The following is a 23,764-nucleotide window of genomic DNA, read 5'->3' as shown; positions in this document are numbered from 1 at the left end:
GTAGTTAATTAGCTGTGTGACTTGGTGATGACTCTTCTCAGGGTCTAAGGTGGCAGTCAGTCGCTGAACCAATCTCCCACCAGCCTCACCCACTCACGCACTACAGATGTGGGCTGATAGTGTGACCAGCTCTCGTGCTTGTCCAGGACCGAGGGATTTCCTGGGATGTGGGACTTTCAGAACTAAAACCAGGGAAGTCTGGGTAAGCCAGGCTGAGTTGGTCATCCTGTGCGTGTAGCCGACTGTTTGGTTTGTGACCTTTAGGATGCAGACATGAACCTGGAAGAGAGGAAGCAGGGGCATGGGGTAGGAAGGGCTGCCCTTTCCCAGGCGAAGCCCCCTCGTTTTCTGAAGGAGTCGGGGCTTGACATTATCCTTATGACCCGACAGCAGTCAGATAAGAGAGTGGAGATCGGGCGGGCTCGGGGATTGGCCCAGATGTCTCCACTCTAGTGGACAGCAGACATCTGGACGTACCGAGACGCCTACAGGGGAAAGTCCAGGATGCTTGTCACTGGGTGGCAGCCTCTGGTGGAGCTGGAGGGAAGGAATCATTTCCTGAGGTCCACCTGACACGTGGGCTTCACTTTTCAGATGAAGGCTGAGATGCTTCACCTTCCACTGGATGTCTGCCTGCAAACATCACTGCCAGCAACATGCCCATTGCACAGATGAAGTAGTTGAGGCTCAGAGAGATGAAGTGACTTGCTTAGGTTTTTTTTTTTTTTTTTCATTCAGTTCAGTCGCTCAGTCGTGTCCTTATTTATTTATGGCTGTGCGGAGTCTTCACTGCCACACACAGCAATGACATTGTGGCAAGTGGGGTCTACTCTCTAGTTGCGGGGCGCAGGCTTCTCACTGTGGTGGCTTCTCTTGTGGAGCACTAGGGCATGCAGGCTTCAGCAGTTGTGGCTCACGGGCTTGGTAACCCCGCTGCATGTGGGAACTTCCCAGACCAGGGATCAAACCTGTGTCCCCTGAGTTGGCAGGTGGATTCTTAACCAGGGAAGTCCTTGCTTAGGTTTCATACAGCAAATGAGTGGACAATGTTTGGGTTTGAACCTGGTTCTCCAGCCGTTCTTCACGGGCTGAGGGGTCACCCTTAGGGCTGTCGCCCCTCCTCTTTATTCCTGAGGCCACACCAGCCCTGCCCTCTGCAGGGCCCTGTCAGTCCTCATGGGTCAGGAGAGTTTGGGATTTTTCTACTGCTTTTCAGAGCCTGCCTGTTTCTGCAATACTCCATAACTGGAGAGCTGAATCCTCTGTTAGCCTGATAAGCACAGAAAGACTGAGCTGTTAAAAAAAAAAAAAAAAGGCAAAACTAACGAGGAGAAGTGACATTTTTGAATGCTCCCCAGGGCCAAGGTGCTTTGGACACCCAATGAGATCATGTGGTCCTCAGCACAGCCATAACTGAAGTCATCTTAATTGGGGAAGGTTTTGGCTGCAAGGAAGAGAAAATCTGACTCATGGTGTCCTCAGCAACACAGGCGTTTGGTTATCTCATTAAACAAGAAGTTTGGAGGTGAGTGGTTCCAGGGACAGTTCTTCGGCAGCTCTGGTTTGGGGTTCTGTCATTTTCCTGCCCCCTCAGGAGATGCCCCCTTCACAAATGCCTTACACAATGTCCCCCCCCCCCCCCGCCAAAGATAAGGAGGCAAATAAGGAGGAAAAAATTCCCAGAAGCCCCCAACAAATGTCCAGATGGTGCCCACATGGCCACCCTTGACCGAGTCTCTATCTAAGAGGGATGTTCCTGGCTGGCTCAGGCCATCACTGGTTCACTCCATGGGAACAGGGGTGGGGCCATCTCCCTAAACACCTGTTTGATTCCTGAACAAAATCAGATTCTACTAGATTCCACTCGCGAGGGAGAAGCCCGCAAACGTTCTTCTCTCCTTGGTATGTGAGCTGTTGACCTCCTTCCCCTGGGCTGAGAGGGGAAGAAGGACATCTCATGGGTGGGGGGCATTTGGGCTGAGGTGATGGTGGTTTGCACTCAAGGGTGTGGGATTGCAGAGATAACATTTATTGAGCACCTGCTGTGTACCAGGCCCTGTGCTAAGGGATTTCGTTCCCTCATCATTTAATTCAGCCCTTATAATAGTCTTATGAGGAAAGAACTGCCCTTCCCATTTTTCAGACCAGAAGCTGAGACCAAACCTTGATCTCGTATGGTGAGAGGCTGGGCTGGAATAAGTGCTAATGGCAACTGACTCCCACTGCCGTTCACTGGGGGTCTGGCACCCTGACAGGTGTGCCACCTGCATCAGGTCATCTCCTCCTCACCTCAGCCTCATTTCACCCATGAGGCACCTCGGCTCGAGGATGAGGCACAGACCACCCGGGGTCACCCAGTTTAGCACTTGCCCGGATAAGCTGTGAACCCCGTTGCCAGAAGGCAGCCCTGTGGGGCTCCCCAAATTTGGAGAAAACCCTCCAGGGCCTGTTCCATGACCTTTTTGGGACTATTGGCTTCGCCGGCGGGTAAGCTGGATAAATAAACAAGTGGTTCAAGAAACTCCTTTTGACTCTTGATGTTCTAAATCTGCTGGAGGCCACACGAGGGTCATCCAACTGCCTTGACAGCCGACATTAAACAGGCAAATAAATGAATCTTTAATATGATAGCAGGAAATGTTAAGTACTGTCAAGAAAAACAAACCGGTTCAAGGCAACAGACAAGGTTGATGGGGCTGCTCGAGACCAGACAGGCAGACAGGGAGGGCTTCTCTGAAGAGATGACAACTGAGCAGAGACGGAGGGGTGAGGGGTGCAGTGGAAAGAGCCAGCTGTGCACAGATCTGAGAGGAGTGTTCCAGCCAGCGGGAGGAGTGAGTGCAAGGGCCCTGAGGTGAGAGTGAGTCTGGCACACTCGTGAGGGCACAGGAGGTGGGTGTGGCTGGAGCAGAGCTAGGAGAGAGGAGGGCAGGGAGGTAACAGTGGTTGGGGGCAGGTCAAAGTCCTTACAGGACCCTGTGGGCTGAGCAACGTGGAGCCATGGAGGTTCTGAGCAGGCTTCACTAGAGGATCTGACTGAGGTTCTACAAAAGCCCTTCTGAGAATGAACTGCAGAGAGATGAGGGCAGAAGCCAGGAGGCCCGGGGAGAGTAACAACTCCTCCAAGGGCTATCAGTAAGATGAAGCAAAACCTGCCTTAATTCACCAAGCAGCGAGTGGCAGACACAGGATTAGGATCAGACCTCCTGGGCCCTACCTCCACGCTCTGCCCCACAGCCTCAGAAAACCCACATGTGTGCAGCACTCCTAGTTTGCAGTTCCCTTCACTGACAAGCTCTCATGGATTCTTCACAGCAACCTGCCAAGGTAAAGTGCAGCTCTGACCTCTCTGTTCCCAGACAAGGAAGTGGCTTAAAAGAGGTGAAGCTCCCTGGCCAAGGTTAGTGCTAGTAGCTCAGTTGTGTCTGACTCTGTAACCCCATGGACTGTAGCCTGCCAGTCTCCTCTGTTCATGGAATTTTCCAGGCAAGAACACTGGAGTGAGTTGCCATTCCCTTCTCCAGGGGATCTTCCCAACCCAGGGATTAAACCCCAAATGGCAACCCACTCCAGTGTTCTTGCCTGGAGAATCCCAGGGACGGGGGAGCCTGGTGGGCTACCGTCTATGGGGTCGCACAGAGTCGGACACTACTGAAGTGACTTAGCTTAGCTTAGCCTGCACTACAGGCAGATTCTTTACCATCTGAGCCACCAGGGAAGCCAAGGTTTCCCAGGCGTAAATGGGGGTGGGAGGTGTGTAGGTCCAGGCCTTCCAGCTGGGAGCCCAGTTCTCGCCAGCGCCCAGGGGTGGTCTCCTGCAGAGCCACTGGCACCAGAGACCAGCACTCTGTGTGTGCTCCATCGTGTCTGACTCTTGTGACCTCATGGACTGTAGCGCACCAGGCTTTTCTGTCCATGGGATTTCCCAGGCAAGAATGCTGGAGGGGGTGACCATTTCCTTCTCCAGGGGATGCTCCTGACCCAGGATCGAACCCGTGTCTCCTGCACTGGCAGGCGCATTCTTTACCACCGAGCCACCTGGGAGGCCCAGCCAGCCCTCTAAGCACCAGGTGATGGTAACAATGGCCACCGTATTCTGAGTGTGTACTGTGCTCTGGAACAGGTGACGGACTCAGGCTCATTGATTTGTCCATTACAATTGAGAATGGGCGACTCAGAGCCAGATGCCCTGAGCTCTTGCGTCCCCTCCACTGTAGTTCAGTTCAGTTCAGTTCAGTCACTCACTCGAGTTGGTCTCTTTGCAACCCCATGGACTGTAGCACGCCAGCCTGCCTTGTCCATCACCAACTCCTGGAGCTTACTCAAACTCACGTCCATTGAGTCGGTGATGCCATCCAACCATCTCATTCTCTGTGGTCCCCTTTTCCTCCCGCCTTCAATCTTTCCCGGCATCAGGGTCTTTTCCAGTGAGTCAGTTCTTTGCAATCAGGGGCCCAAAGTATTATTGAAGGCAATATAGGGGCGATATAATCCAGCCCAACCCCACTGCACTTGGACTAACAGAATCGAAAACTAATTAATGGTCTCTAGCCCTTCTGGTGGGGGGATGGGATGGTGGGGGGAGGGGGCGAGGGGAGGGCAGGGGAGAGTCTTCCGTGGTGGCGGATACTTGGGTGGAGGGTGGAGGAAAGGCCCCTTCCCGCCTCTCCCGCTTCTGTCTGTCCTCTCCCACCATGGGACCCCTCATCGCAGCACTTGCCTCTCTATCCCCGCCACCCCTCCGTCCCCCCATACTCCTTTCCTTCCTCTTCTTCGGGTCCCCCATCCCTACTCAACAGCCCCCCAACCCCCGCAGGATCCCTCCTTCCCTGTAGTCACCCCCTCTCTCCTACATCACCCCTCCCGTCGTCCGCCTTCCCTTCCAGCTCGCATCTCCCCTCCCCGGCAGCCGCACTTTCCGCAGCTTGTCCGGCCAAGCCCCCTCTCCCGGGCCAGCGGTTGGGAGCCTGCCCCCTGGAGCTGAGCCCGGGAGCAATCCCACCCGCCCTGGGGACCCGGGAGCGCTCGCGGGCCCCGCCCCCGGCGGGTGGGCGGGGCGTGGGATGGGGGCGGGGTCGCCCCCGGGACTGGGTCCCCTTGGCCGCGAGGCCCCCGAGCCAGCCTCCCGCGCTCCGCCGCCTCAGCCTGGACGCTACCCCTGCCATGTCCTGGGCCGTGGTCTTCGGCCTCCTGGCCGCGCTGCTGCTGCTGCTGCTGCTGACCCGCCGGCGCACGCGGTGAGTGCCCCCCAAGCCGGCCGGGTCCCGGCTCCCCCCACAACCCGCGCGGCCCCGGGCTAGACAAAGGGGCGTCTCCGCTCGGGCGCGCGCCTCCCGGCTGCAGCCAGGGGGTCGCCAGCCCACTCAGGCCCGTGTTGGAGTCCCCCACCCCGCTCCAGTTCCCCGGGCAGGAGGGGGTCACCTTCCCGCCGTCCCCACCATCCCCCAGGCGAGCCTGGAGGTGGGGGTCCAGGTTCCGGTCAGGGGGACTTATGCGCTCATCTCCCGCCCTGGGGAAGGCGCCAGGCCCAACGTTGGGGAGATGCGCGCGGGAAGGTGCCGGGACAAGGGTCCCAGAGGGCTGATGACCCACTGCGCACACTAACAGGGCTGGACCGCAAGAAGCTCAGGCCTGGCCCAGAGCTCCGCGCCAGTACCTGAGAAGGGGTTTCAGTGAGAACCGGGGTGCAGAGTGGGTGCGTGGGCAAGCTCCGTGTGACTCCCGGGGGAAGAAGCTCTCTCCTGCCCTTCACCCTCTGACTGCGTCCTGCACCAACTCCGCATCAGCCCCCAGCCCTGCTCTTAGCATCGTGTGGACAGCCTTGTTCCTCACCCCATTACACAGATGGCATGGTTAAGGCCAGGAAGGCAGAGGCTCTGAAGGATGCCCTCTTACCGGGCCTGGAACCACCTTCCACAGGCTTCCCCGACCCAGGGGAAGGGGCTGAGTAGTCTCGGTGTTTCCTTCTGCCTGAGAAACGCACTCCAGGAAAGGGGGCTCCCTTCTGCTGAGGTCTGGTAGCCTGGCAGAGAAGGAGAAACAGATGTCTCATCTTCCTAGTCCTAAAGATTCTCCTGCTCCTTTGACAATCTGCCATTTAGGAGAAAAGTAAAATTTAAATCAAGGAGATGGCAGTTAAGTCGCTTTTTAAAAAGTGTTTAGAAGATTAATTTAAACTGAACAAGGAATTACATTTGACTTAAGCATTTATCCCATTATAGATAAGACTGAAGCCCTTCTAACTACCCTCCCAACAATTCGGTACCTCTCCTGTTGATTAATTTGGGAGGAACTTTCCAGATCTTTTTAAAAGTACGCCTTTTATTTTACATTGGTTTTATATTACAGGAAAGTTGTACAAAGAGTTCCCAGATACCCTTCACCAAATTCCAGCTATTGTTAATGGCTTACGTTATCATGGTACAATCATTAAAGCTAAAAAACCAACACTGGCCTGTTAAAATTAGCCAGACTCCAAGCTTTATTTGAATTTCGTCTGTTTTTCCATTAACGTCTTCTTTCTGTGCCAGGATCTCATCCAGGGTGCCTCGGTGCCTTTGGTTGCCATATCTTCTCAGCCTCCCAGCTTTCCTCATCCACGCAGACATTTGCCCATAGATAACTCAGGGCAGTGAAAGTGTGTTTAAATCAGTGTGTCTGAAGCTTGCAGAAATTTTCTGGAAACCTTTTAGTTTTAAACAGTGTTGGCTGAATTTCCAAACAATGATTTCACCCTAGTTTTCTTCAACCTCTAGACATCTTTCCAGGTGAAACTTAAAACCATACATTCAATCATTTGCCTGGAAAAATGAAAAAGAAAAAAAAGACCACAGATAAGTTTCCCCATGGATTATGAATTATTTTTCCTAAGTTGTCAGGCTTTTTGGAAATGCTGTAAAGAGTTGGTTTTGGACTGCACCTCTGCTGTTTCCCTCTGGAGTTTCGTTTTGACATCTGTCCATGTAGCTCTATGGACTTCCCTGGTGGCTTAGCTGGTAAAGAATCCGCCTGCAATGCAGGAGACCTGGGTTTGATCCTTGGGTTGTACAGATCCCCTGGAGAAGGGAAAGGCTACGTACTCCAGTATTCTGGCCTGGAGAATTCCGTGGGCTGTATAGTCCATGGGGTCGAAAAGAGTTGGACGCGACTGAGTGACTTTCACATATAGCTCTATGGTGGGTATGAGGGTCACTGACAGCTGGTGGGGAGTGTTATGTAGACCATGGGGGCAGTTGCTTGGACCCTTGGAAGACCTCACAGGGACCCCAGTTGAGACCCCCAGTCTCATTTTCTTCTTCCAGCTCAGCGAGGGGGTACTCTTGTTACCCCTGTTTTACAGAGGAGGAAACTGAGACTGAGTCACCTGGATTAAAAATCTAGGCTGTAAGAATTTTTAATTTTCAGAAGAAATGAATTTTCACTCTTCCCACACATTTTATTCGTGATCTGAATGCCCAAAAGTCTTAAACCACATGTTGTTAAGATAGTAAGAGAAGCAGCTACAATCAGATTCTTCAGTTCAGTTCAGTTGCTCAGTCATGTCCGACTCTTTGCGACCTCATGAATTGCAGCACGCCAGGCCTCCCTGTCCATCACCAACTCCCAGAGTCCACCCAAGCTCATGTCCATCGAGTCAGTGATGCCATCCAGCCATCTCATCCTCGGTTGTCCCCTTCTCCTCCTGCCCCCAATCCCTCCCAGCATCAGAGTCTTTTCCAGTGAGTCAGCTCTTCGCATGAGGTGGCCAAAGTACTGGAGTTTCAGCTTTAGCATCATTCCTTCCAAAGAACATCCAGGACTGATCTCCTTTAGAATGGACTGGTTGGATCTCCTTGCAGTCCAAGGGACTCTCAAGAGTCTTCTCTAACACCACAGTTCAAAAGCATCAATTCTTCGGTGCTCAGCTTTCTTCACAGTCCAACTCTCACATCCATACATGACCAGTGGAAAAACCATAGCCTTGACTAGACGGAAAGAAGGACAAATAATCAAGTGCTGGAAAAGAGAGCTATGTAGACAGTGATTCAAAGTTTGAGTCAAAACGCTCAGGGCCATGCTTCTCCCACAGCTCATTGCTCGTGCCTGCTCAGCACCCCAGGGAGGTCCATTACCCTACCCGACAGCTGGGACTTAGGAAGGCTAAGTGACCTCCTTACGTCTGCACGAAAGTTATACTGTACATCTAGCTGGTTCCAAAATTGTTGCTTTTCTCACTCAAAGAAGAAAAAAAGCACTACTTCAGTCAGTCTGGAAAATCCCATGGTCGGAAGAGCCTGGTAGGCTACAGTCCGTGGGGTTGCAAAGAGCTGGACACGACTGAGCAACTTCACCTCACCTTCATCTTCAGTCCAGTCAATTACTCTTGTCTTTACCTTTGGCCTTTAAAAAAAAAATCAAAACATTTTTAATTATAAAAAATTTCAACTATATAGAAAAAATAAAAAGAATTGTATAGGAAACCCTTGCACCCACCACTTCATTTGACAGTTGATAATATTTAAAATTACAGATATTATGATATCTCAACACTAAGTATTTCAGCATACATGTTAAAATTTCTTTTTTAAAAAATAAATTTCTACTGTCTTTTTTTTTTTTTTAGATGCATCACACATCTTGTGGGATTTTAGTTCCCTCACCAGGGATCAAACCTGGGCCCTTGGCAGTGAGAACAGAGTCCTAACCACTGGACTGCCAGGGAGTCCCCTAAAAGATAATTCTTTTTTTTTTTTCAGTTTATTAGTTTTTTGGCTGTGCTGGGTCTTCATTCCTGTGTGGGCTTTTCTCTAGTTTGGGTGAGCAGGGGCCACTCTCTCGCTGTGGTACGCGGACTTCTCATGTCGGCGGTTTCTCTTGTTGAGGAGCACGGGCTCTAGCAGCCGTGGGCTTCACTAATTGTAGCTCCCAGGCTCTAGAGAGCAAGCTGAGTAGTTGTCGGATGTGGGATCTTCCTGACCCAGAGATCAAACCTGTGTCTCTTGCATTGGCAGATGGGTTCTTTACCTTTGAGCCACGAGGGGAGCCGCCCCTCCACCCGACCCAAAAGATAATTCTTAATATCTAGTTCCCAGTCCAAATTCAAATTTCTGCCATCAAGGTAAAGATTTTTCAAACCTGGCTCAGTTACCATGAGTACTTCCCCTGGTGTGAGTGTGGAGTTAGGATGCCTTGGGTTGGGACTTGGAAGTCTAACTCCTGGGCCCTCTGGGGCTAATGCTCTCCCTGGTGAGTATCAGAAACATCCTTCCTGCATTCCAGGCCTCAGTTTCTCCATCTGTGCTCTGAGATCGCTCACGCAGCTGGTCTCCCATGCCCCATCCCACTGCAGCAGGCTGAATGCATTGGTCTTCCTCTTTGTGCTTGTGTGGCTGCTGCAGGGAGGATTGGAAGAGGTCTCCTGGGTGGGAGACCCTTTTCGGTGGCGGGTGGGGGGGGTGGGCAGGGAATCAGAGGTCCTGGTGGCATCAGATGAGGGTTCTGAGAGGCACAAGGGCCACTCTGGGCCCTTCCAGGATATAGAATTACTGGGCACAAATAATTCTGTCTCATTTCAACGTGCAGTAACTGGAGGTCCCCAAATCATAGTCCATGGCTGGATTCAGACCCAAGTGGGTCTGGTATGGACCACACAGTACAAGGGGGGAAAACTGGGGGCATCCACACACACAGTTCCAGACTTCCCGCTTCTCCTGGAAGATCTCGCGGCAATTGCCTGGCACTCAGCAGCAGAACCCTCTCTAAACCTTGCCACAGTCCCCACCACTCCCTATTGCCTCTCCAACGTGCAATTTGTCTACTTATCGCTGTGCTTGCTCTACTGTCTCTTTCTTTTGTTATGCTGAGAAACAGTTCTGTGAGTCTGTGTCCATTGCAAAACTGGGAAAACAACAAGCTAGAGCAAGACAGCCATGTGGTTTTTCTATACCCTGGAGGCAATGGGAGGGAAAAGTGGAAGAGGGTTAGGGGGAACCCTTGGTGAGCAGCCAGCAGCCTGCAAATGAATCCTGGGAAAGGAATGGGTTAAGCAGTTTAAATAGAAGCTCAGGAGGTTCCAACTCAACTTGGCAGCAAACAGCGTCTCTGGTCCCCCATGAAATCCTCCCCGAGGCCCTGAAGGAGTTGAGACTCCGGAGCAGAGAAGTCCGGCAATCCACCTACCCACACTGCTCAGCTAAACGAGCAGCTTCTGCTCTGGGCCGTCCAGAACATGGGCTGTGTGTCAGGCGCCTGACCTGCACTAGCTCTCTGAACCCTCTTTGAAGTCCAGGAGGCAGGTGCTGCTCACTGAGCACTAACTGTGTGCTTGACTCATTCATCTGAGACATATGCATTAAGCGCCTGCTATGTCCCAGACAGAGGAGGAAATGGCAGCCCACTCCAGGATCCCCACTGGTCTCAGTACTAGGTCTACAAGAAGTGTCCACCTTCTGTACAGAAAGGATGGGATACGCCAAGGGGCCCAAAGGTGGGTGATATCCAGGCATGACTTCCTCCCTGATTCTCTCAAAGTTTCAAGGGAGAGAGAGACGGGACAGGATGTGGGGTTGGTGGTGGGGTCTGTGAGCAAACAATGAGCAGGTTTTGAGGAACTCCCATGGTGAGAATCAAGGCTCCTGGGAGGATCAGAAGAGCTGCCTCCATATCTGAACCAGGAAGGGCGGGCAGTGGTCAGCCGAATTGCCTGGAGCTGTGGATGAGAGGGTCAAGCCCAGCATCCCTGTCCCCCAGGGCCTGGCAGTGCCTCAAATCAGTGAGAGTGTCAGTGGGCGAGGCTAGAGACCGCAGACTCCAAAATAGAGCCTCCTTCGCCCTGCTGGCCTCCTGCTGAGTCACCCTGGAATGTGACTGGGGCCTGAGTTGGATTCCAGGCCTGTGGGCTGAAGGAGCCGCTGGCACTTCAAGGGTCAGACGCCCGGGCCCCCAGTTTCCTGCCTTTGTCTGCGCCTCCTCGGGACTTTTCTGGGGAAAGATGAGTGATGCCAGCAATAACAGCAGGCTCGCTGGGGAGCTCCGGTGGCAGCCTGAGTGAAAGGCACGGAGGGGAAGCCCCACCCACTCCGCTGAAAGATGTCTTGGGCGAAAACCTCCTCCTGCATCTGGGCAGGTCGCTGAAACCTCTCTGTGTCTCAGTCTCCTCACCGGAAAAGTGGGGGTTCACGTGGCCACTTGGGGTGAATTGGGGCCAGGGTTGCATGAAGACTGTGGGCTCTGTAGTCAGGCCTGCCTGGATTAGAGACCTACACTCTCCACGGTGGGCCCTCGGGCAAGTGGCTTAGCCCCTTCTGGGCCTCAGTTTCGTCTGCTGTAAAATGGGCTTGATAGAACTTCCTTTTGCAAAGAATACTGAAAGGTTGTTGCTGAACCACGAAAAGATGCTAGGATCCTTGCCCTCTGGAGGAGAAGAATTCAATCCGGGGCCAGAGATGAGGCTTGATCGCTCAGAGCTTTTGTATAATAAAGTTTTATTAAAGTACCCAGCAATTAGACCGATTGTGGAATGCAGCGTAGGAATGAGCCCAGGACAGGAAGGCATTGTCTTGAGGGTCAAATGGCAGACTCAGGACTTTTGGAGTCAGCAGAAGTAGGCTCACATAGATTATCAGGCCCATCTGAAAAGTACAAAGTCAGCACAGAAAGTAAAGACATAAAATGACATCACTTAGTTCTGGTCAGGGTGCCACCTCTTAACTCGAGTGTGCTGCACCCATGAATCAATTCCTGGCACTTTGACAGCAGTGGGAGAAGAAAGAATAACCTGGTAAGGGCCTTCCCAGAGGGGCCTGAGAGATTGGACCCCAGACCCCAATGTTTTTATCAGGACCTCGGTTTCTGGCTCAAATAGAGGCTTGCTTGACTCAGACTGGGTCAGGAGTCATCTCCCAGAGTTCAGTTAGTGCCTGTTGGAAAGCTGAGAGCTGAGTTACATGATTAGTTAATTCTAAAGCTTTAGAAAAACTTTTCCATTGATCAATTTCAGGAATTACTAATTGTCCATCCTCGGACTATAACCATCCTTTATCAGGCATCTTTGTTCCTCTTTTCTCATATCTTTCTAATTCTTCCTCAGTGTACTGTGGTTTTTCCTGTTCACAGCACCTATCCAGATCAAAGGCCTCTGCAGTGAGGGGTTTCGTAAAGTGCCGCTTTTCTGGCTTGACAGTCTGGTTACCTTTGGCTTCTTTACTTGCATCCCTGCTGTGCCTTTTGCAATACATAACAGCTACTTCTTTAGGACAATATATAGCAGTTAAAAGTCTCTGGATCTCTCTGAAATGCTTAATAGGTTCTCCTGTTGCCATTTTAAACTCTTTCTTTCCATGTTGCAACATGAGCATGTAAAGTCAAGTAAGCACACTTAGAATCAGTGTAGATATTTACACGCTGCCCTTTGCTTAACTCTAGAGCTTGGGTCAAAGCCACAAGCTCTGCTAGCTGAGCGCTGGTTCCCTGGGGGAGAGATTTTGCTTCTAAAATCTGTTCAGCCATCACCACGGCATAACCTGCTTTACTCTTCCCCTCCCAAACAAAAGAACTGGCATCTGTAAATATTTCCATGTCAGGATTGTCTAACAGGGTATCCATTAGGTCTTCCTGAGCTGCATAAAGTTAGGAATTGGGAACAATTGTGATCAGGTGTTTCATTTTCCTTCTCAGGAAGGAAAGTGGCAGGATTTAAATTTCCACAAACTTTAAGCTTAGTTACTGGTCCTTCTAACAACAATGACTGATCTCTCATCCAAGTATTAACCTTAGAATTTAAGATTCCACTCATATCATGAGAAGTCAATACAGTAAGATTTCGTCCATGGATTATTTTTAAAGTTTCAGGAGTTAATAAAGCCATTGCCCCAATTACTCCTGGACAGTGTGGCCACCCACATGAAATTACGTCTAATTCTCTGTTTAGATAAGAAATAGGTTGCAGGTGAGGCCCTCTCGGGGTTGTATCAAAACTCCCAAGGCCATACCTTTTCTTTCAGTGACTAACAAATTAAATTCTGACCCTGTGGGCAAGCTCCAAGTGGGAGCTTGCAGGAGAGCAGTCTGAAGAACCTTAAAAGCCTTTTGAGTATCTGGAGACCAAACCAGTCTGTTGGTTTGGGCCTGCTGAGTCTCAGCTCTAAGTTCATACAAAGGCCAAGCAGGTTCCCCATAACCTGGAATCCAATGCAACAGTAGCCTGTGATTCCCCCAAAATCCTCTCAATTGTCTTAAAGTCATAGGTAGGGGATGATTTAGTATAGGTTTAATCCTCTCGGGGCCTATGGCCCTAGTCCCTTCTGATACAATTAGGCCCAGATATCTAGGCCCAGATTGTTAACAAAAGTGAAGTGAAGTGAAGTCGCTCAGTCGTGTCCGAATCTTTGCGACCCCATAGACTGTAGCCTACCAGGCTCCTCTGTCCATGGGATTTTCCAGGCAGTAGTACTGGAGTGGATTGCCATTTCCTTCCCGACCCAGGGATCAAACCCGGGTCTCCCACATTGTAGACAGACGCTTAACCATCTGAGCTATCTCTGAGCCTTTTCTCTTGATGCCTGGTAACCGCAGCCTGCCAGAAAGTTTAAGAAATCTTCTGAGGCTTGTGAACAAGCTTCCTCTGTCTCAGCACAGAGCAGAATATCATCTACATATTGTAGCCCCACCGCTTCGGAGCTTCTTATCAACCTGTCTGGGAACTGACTCTCTCAATACCAGTGAGCCTCAGGCCGCATCAGGCATCAGCTGTTATTACCAAGCAAGGAAACCTCTGGAAAATTCATGCTGTTGTGTAGCCACTCAGGCACATCCGACTGTTTTGCGACCACATGGACTGGAGCCCACCAGGATCCTCTGTTCGTGGGATTTTCCAGGCAAGAACTCTGGAGTGGGCTGCCATTTCCTTCTTCAGGGGAATCTTCCCAGCCCAGGGATGTATGTTCCTCGGTTCTTTGTCTCATCACAACAAGGATTTGGAGTGATGGACATTAAAGCCCCCTCGGCGTGTCACAGCTCTCAGGTCTTGGATAGACCGTGTTATAGCTCTCAGGTCTCGAATGGACCATGTTAAAGCTCTTAGACAAATCAGTGTTACAGCTCAGTGTTACAGCTCTATTTTATTTAGAAGATAGCAGGAAAGTCCATCTTCGAGGCGTGAGGGCACATCAATCCAAAGACACGAGGAGAAGAGCGCCCCAGTGCAGGGGAGAGAGAGAGAGCGACCTGGCTTTGGCTCCTCTATTTATATGCTTCTCTCTCCCTGGGCCTGTCCTATGTAAATTGGGCCAGCCAGGAGTGTTGTTTGTTTTACCTGAGGTCCTCCTTCAGGTCCTCGGACCTTCTTTTGTTCTGTTTTCATGGGCTTTTCCCTTCCTTGTCTTTTAGCCACCACCATTTTGGACTCCTTTTCCCTACTCTACCTACCTAACATTCCCCCCTCAAAAGATGGGGGGCCCAATTCTTTGGGAATAGGGGTGTTGAGGTCTTTCTGGCTACTTTCTGCTGAACTGGGATGGCGAGGGGTATTGGGCCTCCCCCTCTTGCTAATCTCAAGCCTCGGAGTCCTTATAGCGGTGCCCATCTAAGGGTGTGTGATATTTTTCGTGGTCGGCTGTAGTTTTATATCTTTGTTGAAATGGCACTGCATTTTGTAGTTTGTTGACCTGGGCAGAGACAAAACAGGTTAGACAGTTGACAGTACATGGTATAATCATAAGCATCATCAATATAGCATAACAAGGACTAGTAGGGGCATTAGTCAATTTTAAATTCACATCGCCAGGATGGCTCAAGTCCCTCCTTGTTCAGGGATCAGAAGATCTATCTCTTGTCTGTTTTGGAGTACAGTCTCTGTCAAGCTGTGTTGGCTCTTTAGAGCTATCCTGAGAAATCTTATCTCCAGAAACCAGATTTTGGGGGTGTTCATTAGAATGGCACTCATTGGTAGTCCTGAATAGGTATCTGAGATCTCCCAGAGGCTCACAGGTGTATTGAGTGTCCTCTTCTGTTTTTTTTCCACGGCTTGACTCGTGAGTAGTGAATCCAGGTGTCATGTCCTGATACCTTGACTGCTGTGGGGGTAGAAAGTATTACAGGGTAGGGGCCCTTCCATGTGGGCTGGAGTTGAGCCTTTGGGGACCCATCTTTCCAGACTTTAATTAGGACTTGAGTCCCTGAAGCATATAGTGGTGACTCCTTAGAATCTTCTGGGTCCTGGTTCATACCCCACAAGCGTATATCCTGTTGGAATTGCCCAATGGCCATGGTGTAAGACTGGAGGGTCTGAGCCTCTGGATCTAGGAAGAGGTCATTGACATAAACAAAAGTTCTCCCATATAGCATCTCATAAGGACTAAGACCAAGCTGTTCCTTAGGGGCGATGCGGGTGTGGAGGAGAGCTATTGGTAAAGCCTCCTTCCACCCTAGGGAGGTCTCCTGGGTGATCTTTTTTTATCGCTGATTTTAAGAATTGATTGGCTCTTTCTACTTTTCCTAAAGATTGAGGCCTCTAGGCACAATGGAGATAATAAGTAATGCCCAATGCTTTTGAGACCCCTTGGGTGACCTTAGAAATAAATCATGTCCCATTGTCACTTTGTAATGACCTGGGCAGACCAAATCTTGGAATGATTTCATGGAGCAGTTTTTTTACCACCTCCTCAGCCTTCTCAGTCCGGGTGGGAAAGCCTTCAGCCCATCCTGTGAATGTATCTATCATGACTAATAGCTATTTATACCCTTGAGAAACTGGCATCTGGGTGAAGTCCATCTGCCCATCCTCTCCTGGGTAGGCCCCACGTTGTTGGACAGGCTGGGCCAGTTGAGGTCTTCCAGCTCCTTGGAGGTTGTTTAATTGGCAAGTGGGAGAAGAGGAGACCACCTATCTTATGGTTGTTTGGAAGCCTGTTCCTCCGAAGGACCTTTCTAGTAGTCTTTGGAGGGCCTTTTCTCCTAAATGAGTACTGGCATGTAAGGAGTTAACCAACTTCCAATGGAGGTTCCCAGGCAGAAAAAGGAGCCCCTCTGTTTGGAACCACCCCATGTGATATTTTTGAAAGCCCTCGCTCTTAGCTTTAAGAGTCTCACCTTCAGTATATGAAGGAGTTTCTGGCAAATTAGTCTGTGGAACTAGGGTAGCAACCCCTATTAGGACATGGTTCTGTAAATGCTGCTCTCCTAGCTGCCTGATCAGCTGCTTGGTTCCCTCGTGCCACTTCTGTGCTCCCTTTTTGGTGTCCTTTACAGTGGGAGACTTAAACCTCGGTGGGCGGATGAACTGCCTCCAAGAATCTAAGAATCTGATCACCATATTTGATTGGGGACCCTTGGGTGGTCAAGTGGCCCCTTTCTTTCCAAATAGCCGCATGTGCATGTAGCACCAGAAAGGCATACTTGGGATCAGTGTAAATGGCTATGCTTTTCCCTTTTCCCAGCTCTAAAGCTCGAGTCAGGGCTACGAGCTCAGCTAATTGGGCTGAAGTACCTGGTGGCAGAGGCTTAGCTTCTATGGTCTCAAAATTGGAGACCACTGCATACCCGGCTCTTCTTTCTCCATCCAAGACAAAGCGGCTTCCATCAGTGTACCAGATTTCCTCAGGGTTGGTCAGAGGATCTTCTGACAATCCTTCTCGGGGTTTTGTCCATTGGTCCAGGGTTTCTAGATAAGAGTGAAAGGGGAGAGAGCCCTCGGGGGTAGGCAGGAGGGTGGCTGGGTTAAGAACCTCACAAGGGGATATAGTGAGGCCTGGATTTTCCATCAGCATTACTTGGTATCTGAGGATTCTTTGATCAGACATCCATAAATGGCCTCTCCCATTTAGGAGTTGTTTTACTTGGTGGCTGGTAAAAATAGTTAGTTTGCCCCCCAAAGGAAAGTTTTAAAGCATCTTCTATCATGATTGCAATAGCTGCAAGACTTCGAAGGCAGGGAGGCCAACCTCGGGTAGTTGGATCGAGCCTCTTGGATAAGTAAGCTACAGGCTGGGGCTCAGATCCCAACCTTTGAGTTAACACTCCCAAGGCTATTCCCTCTCTTTCATGGACGTAAAGTTGGAATGCTTTCTCTGGGTCTGGCAACCTCAAGGCAGGTGCCTGAGTTAAGGCCTGTTTTAGTGTAGCCTCTGCCTTTTTTTGAGGAGTTCCCCACATCAGTGGGATTGAACCATCTCATCCCTTTAAGCTTTCATATAAGGGCTGGGCAATTAGACCATAGTTGGGTATCCAGATTCTACAATATCCAGTTAGCCCCAGGAAAGCTTGCAATTGTTTTCGAGTCATGGGGGAGGGCAACTGGAAGATTTCTTGTACCCGATCAGAGGACAGCCTCCTGGACCCATGTGTAATCTGAACTCCCAGGTAAGTGACCTTTGTCTCGACCATCTGTGCCTTAGCACGGAAGACTTTATATCCCCTTTCTGCCAAGAAGTTTAGAACCTGAATTGCATATTGTTGGGCACTTTTCTCATCTGGAGAGCAGATTAGTAGGTCATCTATGTATTGTAATATTTTTCCATTATGTCCCAGGTCCAGATCTAGGAGATCCCGGCTAAGGGCTGGTCCAAACAGGTGGGGGCTATCTCTGAATCCCTGAGGTTCAGTTCAATTCAGTCACTCAGTCATGTCTGACTCTTCGTGACCCCATGAATCTCAGCACGCCAGGCCTCCCTGTCCATCACCAACTCCCAGAGTTCCCTCAGACTCACGTCCATCGAGTCAGTGATGCCATCCAGCCATCTCATCCTCTGCCGTCCCCTTCTCCTCCTGCCCCCAATCCCTCTCAGCATCAGAGTCTTTTCCAATGAGTCAACTCTTCACATGAGCTGGCCAAGTACTGGAGTTTCAGCTTTTGCATCATTCCCTCCAGAGAAATCCCAGGGCTGATCTCCTTCAGAATGGACTGGTTGGATCTCCTTGCAGTCCAAGGGACTCTCAAGAGTCTTCTCTAATACCACAGTTCAAAAGCATCAATTCTTTGGTGCTCAGCTTTCTTCACAGTCCAACTCTCACATCCATACATGACTACTGGAAAAACCATAGCCTTGACTAGATGGAACTTTGTTGGCAAAGTAATGTCTCTGCTTTTGAATATGCTGTCTAGGTTGGTCATAACTTTTCTTCCAAGGAGCAAGCGTCTTTTAGTTTCATGGCTGCAGTCACCATCTGCAGTGATTTTGGAGCCCCCCAAAATAAAGTCTGGCACTGTTTCCACTGTTTCCCCATCTATTTCCCATGAAGTGATGGGACCAGATGCCATGATCTTCGTTTTCTGAAAGTTGAGCTTTAAGCCAACTTTTTCACTCTCCCCTTTCACTTTCATCAAGAGGCTTTTTAGTTCCTCTTCACTTTCTGCCATAAGGGTGGTATCATCTGCGTATCTGAGGTTATTGATATTTCTCCCAGCAATCTTGATTCCAGCTTGTGCTTCTTCCAGCCCAGCGTTTCTCATGATGTACTCTGCATAGAAGTTAAATAAGCAGGGTGACAGTATACAGCCTTAACGTACTCCTTTTCCTATTTGGAACCAGTCTGTTGTTCCATGTCCACTTCTAACTGCTGCTTCCTGACCTGCATATAGGTTTCTCAAGAGGCAAGTCAGGTGGTCTGGTATTCCCATCTCTTTCAGAATTTTCCACAGTTAATTGTGATCCACACAGTCAAAGGCTTTGGCATAGTCAATCAAGCAGAAATAGATGTTTTTCTGGAACTCTCTTGCTTTTTCCACGATCCAGGGGATGTTGGCAATTTGATCTCTGGTTCCTCTGCCTTTTCTCAAACCAGCTTAAACATCTGGAAGTTCACGGTTCACATATTGCCGAAGCCTGGCTTAGAGAATTTTGAGCATTACTGGCGTGTGAGATGAGTGCAATTGTGTGGTAGTTTGAGCATTCTTTGGCATTGCCTTTCTTTGGGATTGGAATGAAAACTGACCTTTGCCAGTTCTGTGGCCACTGCTGAGTTTTCCAAATTTGCTGACATGTTGAGTGCAGCACTTTCACAGCATCATCTATCAGGATTTGAAATAGCTCCACTGGAATTCCATCACCTCCACTAGCTTTGTTCGTAGTGATGCTTTCTAAGGCCCACTTGACTTCACATTCCAGGATGTCTGGCTCTAGGTGAGTGATCACACCATCATGATCATCTTGGTCGTGAAGATCTTTTTTGTACAGTTCTTCTGTGTATTCTTGCCACCTCTTCTCAATATCTTCTGCTTCTGTTAGGTCCAGACCATTTCTGTCCTTTATTGAGCCCATCTTTGCATGAAATGTTCCCTTGGGATCTCTAATTTTCTTGAAGAGATCTCTAGTGCTTTCCATTCTGTTGTTTTCCTCTATTTCTTTGCATTGATCACTGAGGAAGGCTTTCTTATCTCTTCTTGCTATTCTTTGGAACTCTGCATTCAGATGCTTATATCTTTCCTTTTCTCCTTTGATTTTTGCTTCTCTTCTTTTTCACAGCTATTTGTAAGGCTTCCTCAGACAGCCATTTTGCTTTTTTGCATTTCTTTTCCATGGGGATGGTCTTGATCCCTGTCTCCTGTACAATGTCATGAACCTCTGTCCATAGTTCATCAGGCACTCTATCTATTGGATCTAGTCCCTTAAATCTATTTCTCATTTCCACTGTGTAATCAAAAGGAATTTGATTTAGGTCATACCTGAATGGTCTAGTGGTTTTCCCTACTTTCTTCAATTTCAGTCTGAATTTGGCAGTAAGGAGTTCATGATCTGAGCCACAGTCAGCTCAGAGGTAATACTGAGGTGATACTGTCCAAGTCATCTGCTGGCGTTTTTCTCCTGGCGCCTCCCACTCAAAGGCAAAAAGATATTGGGATTCTTTAGCCAGCGGTATGCAAAAAAATGTATCTTTGAGATCCAAGGCTGTAAACCACTTGGCACTGGGTGGGATTTCTCCCAAGATTACATAGGGATTGGGTACTGTGGGATGGAGGGGGACTACAGCTTCATTTATGATCCGGAGATCTTGAACCATTCACCAGGTTCCGTCTTTTCTCTTTACTTAGAGGATTGGGGTGTTCCATGGCGAACTGGTGGGGACCAATAGCCCATAAGCAAGGAGTTGATTTATTAGGGGCTGCAGTCCCTCCTGAGCCTCTCTTTTGAGGGGATACTGTTTCCGGTTAGGAAACCAAGTGGGATCTTGGAGGACAATGATGACAGGTTCAGCTTGGTGGGCTCGTCCAGGAATCCCCTGGTCCCACACCTGGGGGTTAATTTTGTCTTCCCATAGTTTTTGGTCCCTCTCTATTGAAGGTGTAATGGGTTCTTCAGTAGTAACCAGGAGCTATAGAGCTGTAGGGGCTGAAAAACTTCCCATCACAAGGGTGGTCTCCAGTTTAGTGAGTATATCTCTTCCCAATAAGAGAGTAGCACACTCAGGGACCACCAGACACTGGTGGGAAAATATTTGTCCATCCCAGCAACAAAGAAGTGATCGGGTGAATCTTTTAGTAGTTGCTTTTCCTGTAGCATCCAAAATGGTACAGGTTTGGGAGGAGACGTGTCCGGAGTAGGAGATAAAGACAGAGTAGGTAGCCCCTGTGCCAACCAAGAAATTCTCGGACCTACCTGCCACATCCAGTTGCACCCTTGGCTCCAGCCCCGTAATGGTTATCTGTGACAGGCGGGCTGGCTGGAGCAGGCCGCTTCAGTCCTCTTGAACCATCGTGAGGGTAGGCTTGGCGCTTGACCTTGAGGCTCTTGCGTCCTGAGGGCAGAGTGCCACCCAGTGTCCCAGTTGAAGGCATTTGTGGCAAGCCGTTCTAGGAGACTTGTCACGGTTTGGACACTCTTTGGCTCAATGCCCCGCCTATCTACAGATCAGGCATTTGTCTTGTGCCTTATCCTTCAAGGACTCGGGGTTTACCATAGGGCTTCTCTGGAGGGTGGCCAGCATCTGGGCATGCCTTGTCTCTTTCATTTTCTCTTTTCCTGGGCCTTGGCCTCCTTTTCCTGTTCTGTTATAAAAGGTATTGGTGGCTGTCTGGACCATCTCATCTAAAGAGGCAGCAGGATCCTGCTTTTGTAGCTGTTGTAACTTAATTCTGATATCTGATGCACATTGGGACAGGAATTTGTCCTTTAAAATCACCTGTCCCTTGTAAGAGTCTAAGTCAAGATTGGTAAACTTTTGGAGTGCCTCTTTTAGCCTTTCCAGAAAGGCAATGGGGTTCTCATTGGGCTCCTGAGTTATTGCTGAGACTGGGCACAGTCGCATGAGTAATAGGCTTCCTTCTGTTTCCATGGGTGGACTTCCTTAGGGGTGAGTCTTTCTGAAGCTTATCCTACCCAGAACTGTTGCAACCTGAGAGCCAGGCATATCTGGGTCAGGGTGCAGATCCCCAGGCAGGCTGAGGTGTGACAGCCTCCTAGAGATTGAATCCCCAGGCAGGTCGAGGCATGATGGCCTCCCGAGAGTTGGGTTCCTGGGCAGGTCGAGGTGTGATGACCTCCTGGGACCCCTGGGACCCCTGGGACTAGCGGATCCCCGAGCAGGTTGAGGCATGACAACCTTTCGAGGACCAGATCCCTAGGCAGGTCAAGGCATGATGACCTCCTGGGACCTCCTTGGAGTTGGGCGTCCCCAAGATCTCCAGTGTAACCAGTACTGGGTAGGATTAGGGGGTTGGATATTATAGAGTATTTCCCTCCCAAGGCCAGCTATTTTCTGGTTGTCTCTCCAGAAGATTGTAGAGGCAACCTTGTGGGTCTGGATGGGGCTCAGGAAAAGAGCGTGAAACAGGAGGGAAGGGGGCAGAGCACAACCTTTGAAAGAATGACATAGCACAAGGGTATAATATAAACCAATTAAAATCAATTGGGTCCAAGATGACAAGTCAAATTCAAGTAAACCTTAATCCCCAAGCTATAAGCCAGCAGACACACCCAGAGGTGGCAGGACAGCTCCAAGGCGTGGTCAAAAGAGGGAGGAGTGGGTGGTTTCCCAGTGGTTGGGATGATCCTCTCACTCATTAGCATATGAATTCACCCCCCGCTCGCAAAACCTAGCCAGGCCGCATTTCATGGCCAGTACCCTGTAGAGTGGGCGCTTTTCTCTGAATCTTAACAAGTCCACCTCTTATCGCTTTCTCTCTCAATGAATTTTCGCAATGAGACCTCAGAACCTGAGCTTTATTAGGTACCCGAAGCCATTCTGGGTTTTGGTCGGGCTCAAGTCCCGGGAGAGCGCTGAAGGACAGGAGGAAAAAGCAGTGGGGAAAACGTGCCAAGGAATCCCCTTCATAGTCTGCTGGAAAATTTGCTAAATATCTGACCGGTGCTCACAATTTCATTGGTCTGATCCTTGGCACAGAGAAGAGAAAGGACAGAAGAACCCCCACCGGCTTGTGTAACAGCTACTGGGGCTCAGAAGATAGCGCCTTTGGGACATGGTGAGGAGTAGCCTCTCCAGAGTCCCTCAATCGTGCCCCCTGCCACCCGCCTGTTTGCGGGAGGTTCGAGGGAACAAGAAACGAGAGATTGTAAAGGAATTAAGATTTCGTTAGGCATGTCCCTCCAGCCATAGGAACGAGGACCTCTTACCTTAACCGGAGGTCTTCTGGGATCTGAGACTGGGCCGCGTGGGCTTTCCGCTGTCCCGGTTTCCAGCACGATGGGCGTTCCCCTGCGCTGGGTCTCTTCACCTTTTGCTTCTAGTGCGGGAGCTTTGCTGAGTTGGGCTCCTGCTGTGCTTGGCCTCTTCCACGCGGAGGTTGTTTCAGCCAGGTTACATCCGAGTCACGGCACCCTAGATGTCACGCGAGTGTATGTTCCTCGGTTCTTTGTCTCGTCACAACAAAGATTTGGAGTGACGGACATTAAAGCCCCCTCGGCGTGTCACAGCTCTCAGGTCTTGGATAGACCGTGTTATAGCTCTCAGGTCTCGAATGGACTGTGTTACAGCTCTTAGACAAATCAGTGTTATAGCTCAGTGTTACGGCTCTATTTTATTTAAAGATAGCAGGAAAGTCCATCTTTGAGGCGTGAGGGCACATCGATCCAAAGACACGAGGAGAAGAGTGCCCCAGTGCAGGGGGAGAGAGAGAGAGACCTGGCTTTGGCTCCTCTATTTATATGCTTCTCTCTCTCTGGGCCTGTCCTATGTAAATTGGGCCAGCCAGGAGTGTTGTTTGTTTTACCTGAGGTCCTCCCTCAGGTCCTCGGACCTTCTTTTGTTCTGTTTTCATGGGCTTTTCCCTTCCTTGTCTTTTAGCCACTGCCATTTTGGACTCCTTTTCCCTATTTTACCTACCTAACAGATGGAACCTGCGTCTCCTTCACTGGCAGGTGGGTTCTGTACCACTGAGGCACCAGGGAAGCCCCCTTGGAGAATGCATAGGACCTGCCATATAGCCGATGCACCCAAGAGTCATGTTGGTCCTGCTTCTCAGACCTGCTCCAGCTGTTCCCCGGTTGCCAGGCATCAGGCACTGTTCTGTAACCCACTTCATCTTTGTCACAGCCCGATGTAGTCAGTAGTGTCAACACTCCAGTTTTACAGATGAGGAAATGGGCAGGGAGAAGCAAAGTCTCATGACCAGCAAGAAGCAGGGCTGGTTGGAAGCCAGGAGGTGCTCAAGTCGGGCCCCTGACCTGGCCTGTTCCCTCTGAACCCCTGCTCTGGTGCAAAAGTCTCCACTCCTGTGTCCCGTCCTTGGGCTCAGACCTGAGGTGGGCGGGGGCTGGTGCACACTGGGCTCCTCCCACCTGTGCTCTGCCATCCTAGAAACGGAGCCTTCAGGAGAAGCTGGCTCCTAGAGAGATGA

At 50.1% G+C, this 23,764-nt stretch overlaps 1 protein-coding gene and 1 long non-coding RNA gene across 2 annotated transcripts in view; one reads left to right on the top strand and one right to left on the bottom strand.

Annotated features, from left to right (window-relative positions):
* The window catches only part of PTGIS (prostaglandin I2 (prostacyclin) synthase), a 61,779-nt gene continuing 42,803 nt past the window's right edge, over nt 4,789-23,764 (top strand). Inside the window, exon 1 of the mRNA XM_018058008.1 lies at nt 4,789-5,237. Within this exon, the coding sequence (XP_017913497.1) occupies nt 5,164-5,237 (74 nt within the window). The 5' untranslated portion in view covers nt 4,789-5,163. The remainder of the gene's footprint in view (nt 5,238-23,764) is intronic.
* LOC108637428 lies at nt 14,434-22,839 on the bottom strand. The gene is made up of 3 exons (XR_001919083.1): nt 22,542-22,839; nt 16,516-16,636; nt 14,434-14,642 (listed from the first exon to the last, which is right to left on the bottom strand). It is a non-coding gene; the product is annotated as an uncharacterized LOC108637428 (long non-coding RNA).

This window comes from Capra hircus, chromosome 13 (genome assembly GCF_001704415.2).
Source record: "Capra hircus breed San Clemente chromosome 13, ASM170441v1, whole genome shotgun sequence".
In the NCBI taxonomy this organism is placed as follows: Eukaryota; Metazoa; Chordata; class Mammalia; order Artiodactyla; family Bovidae; genus Capra; species Capra hircus.
This window is presented reverse-complemented; position numbering and strand designations above follow the sequence as displayed.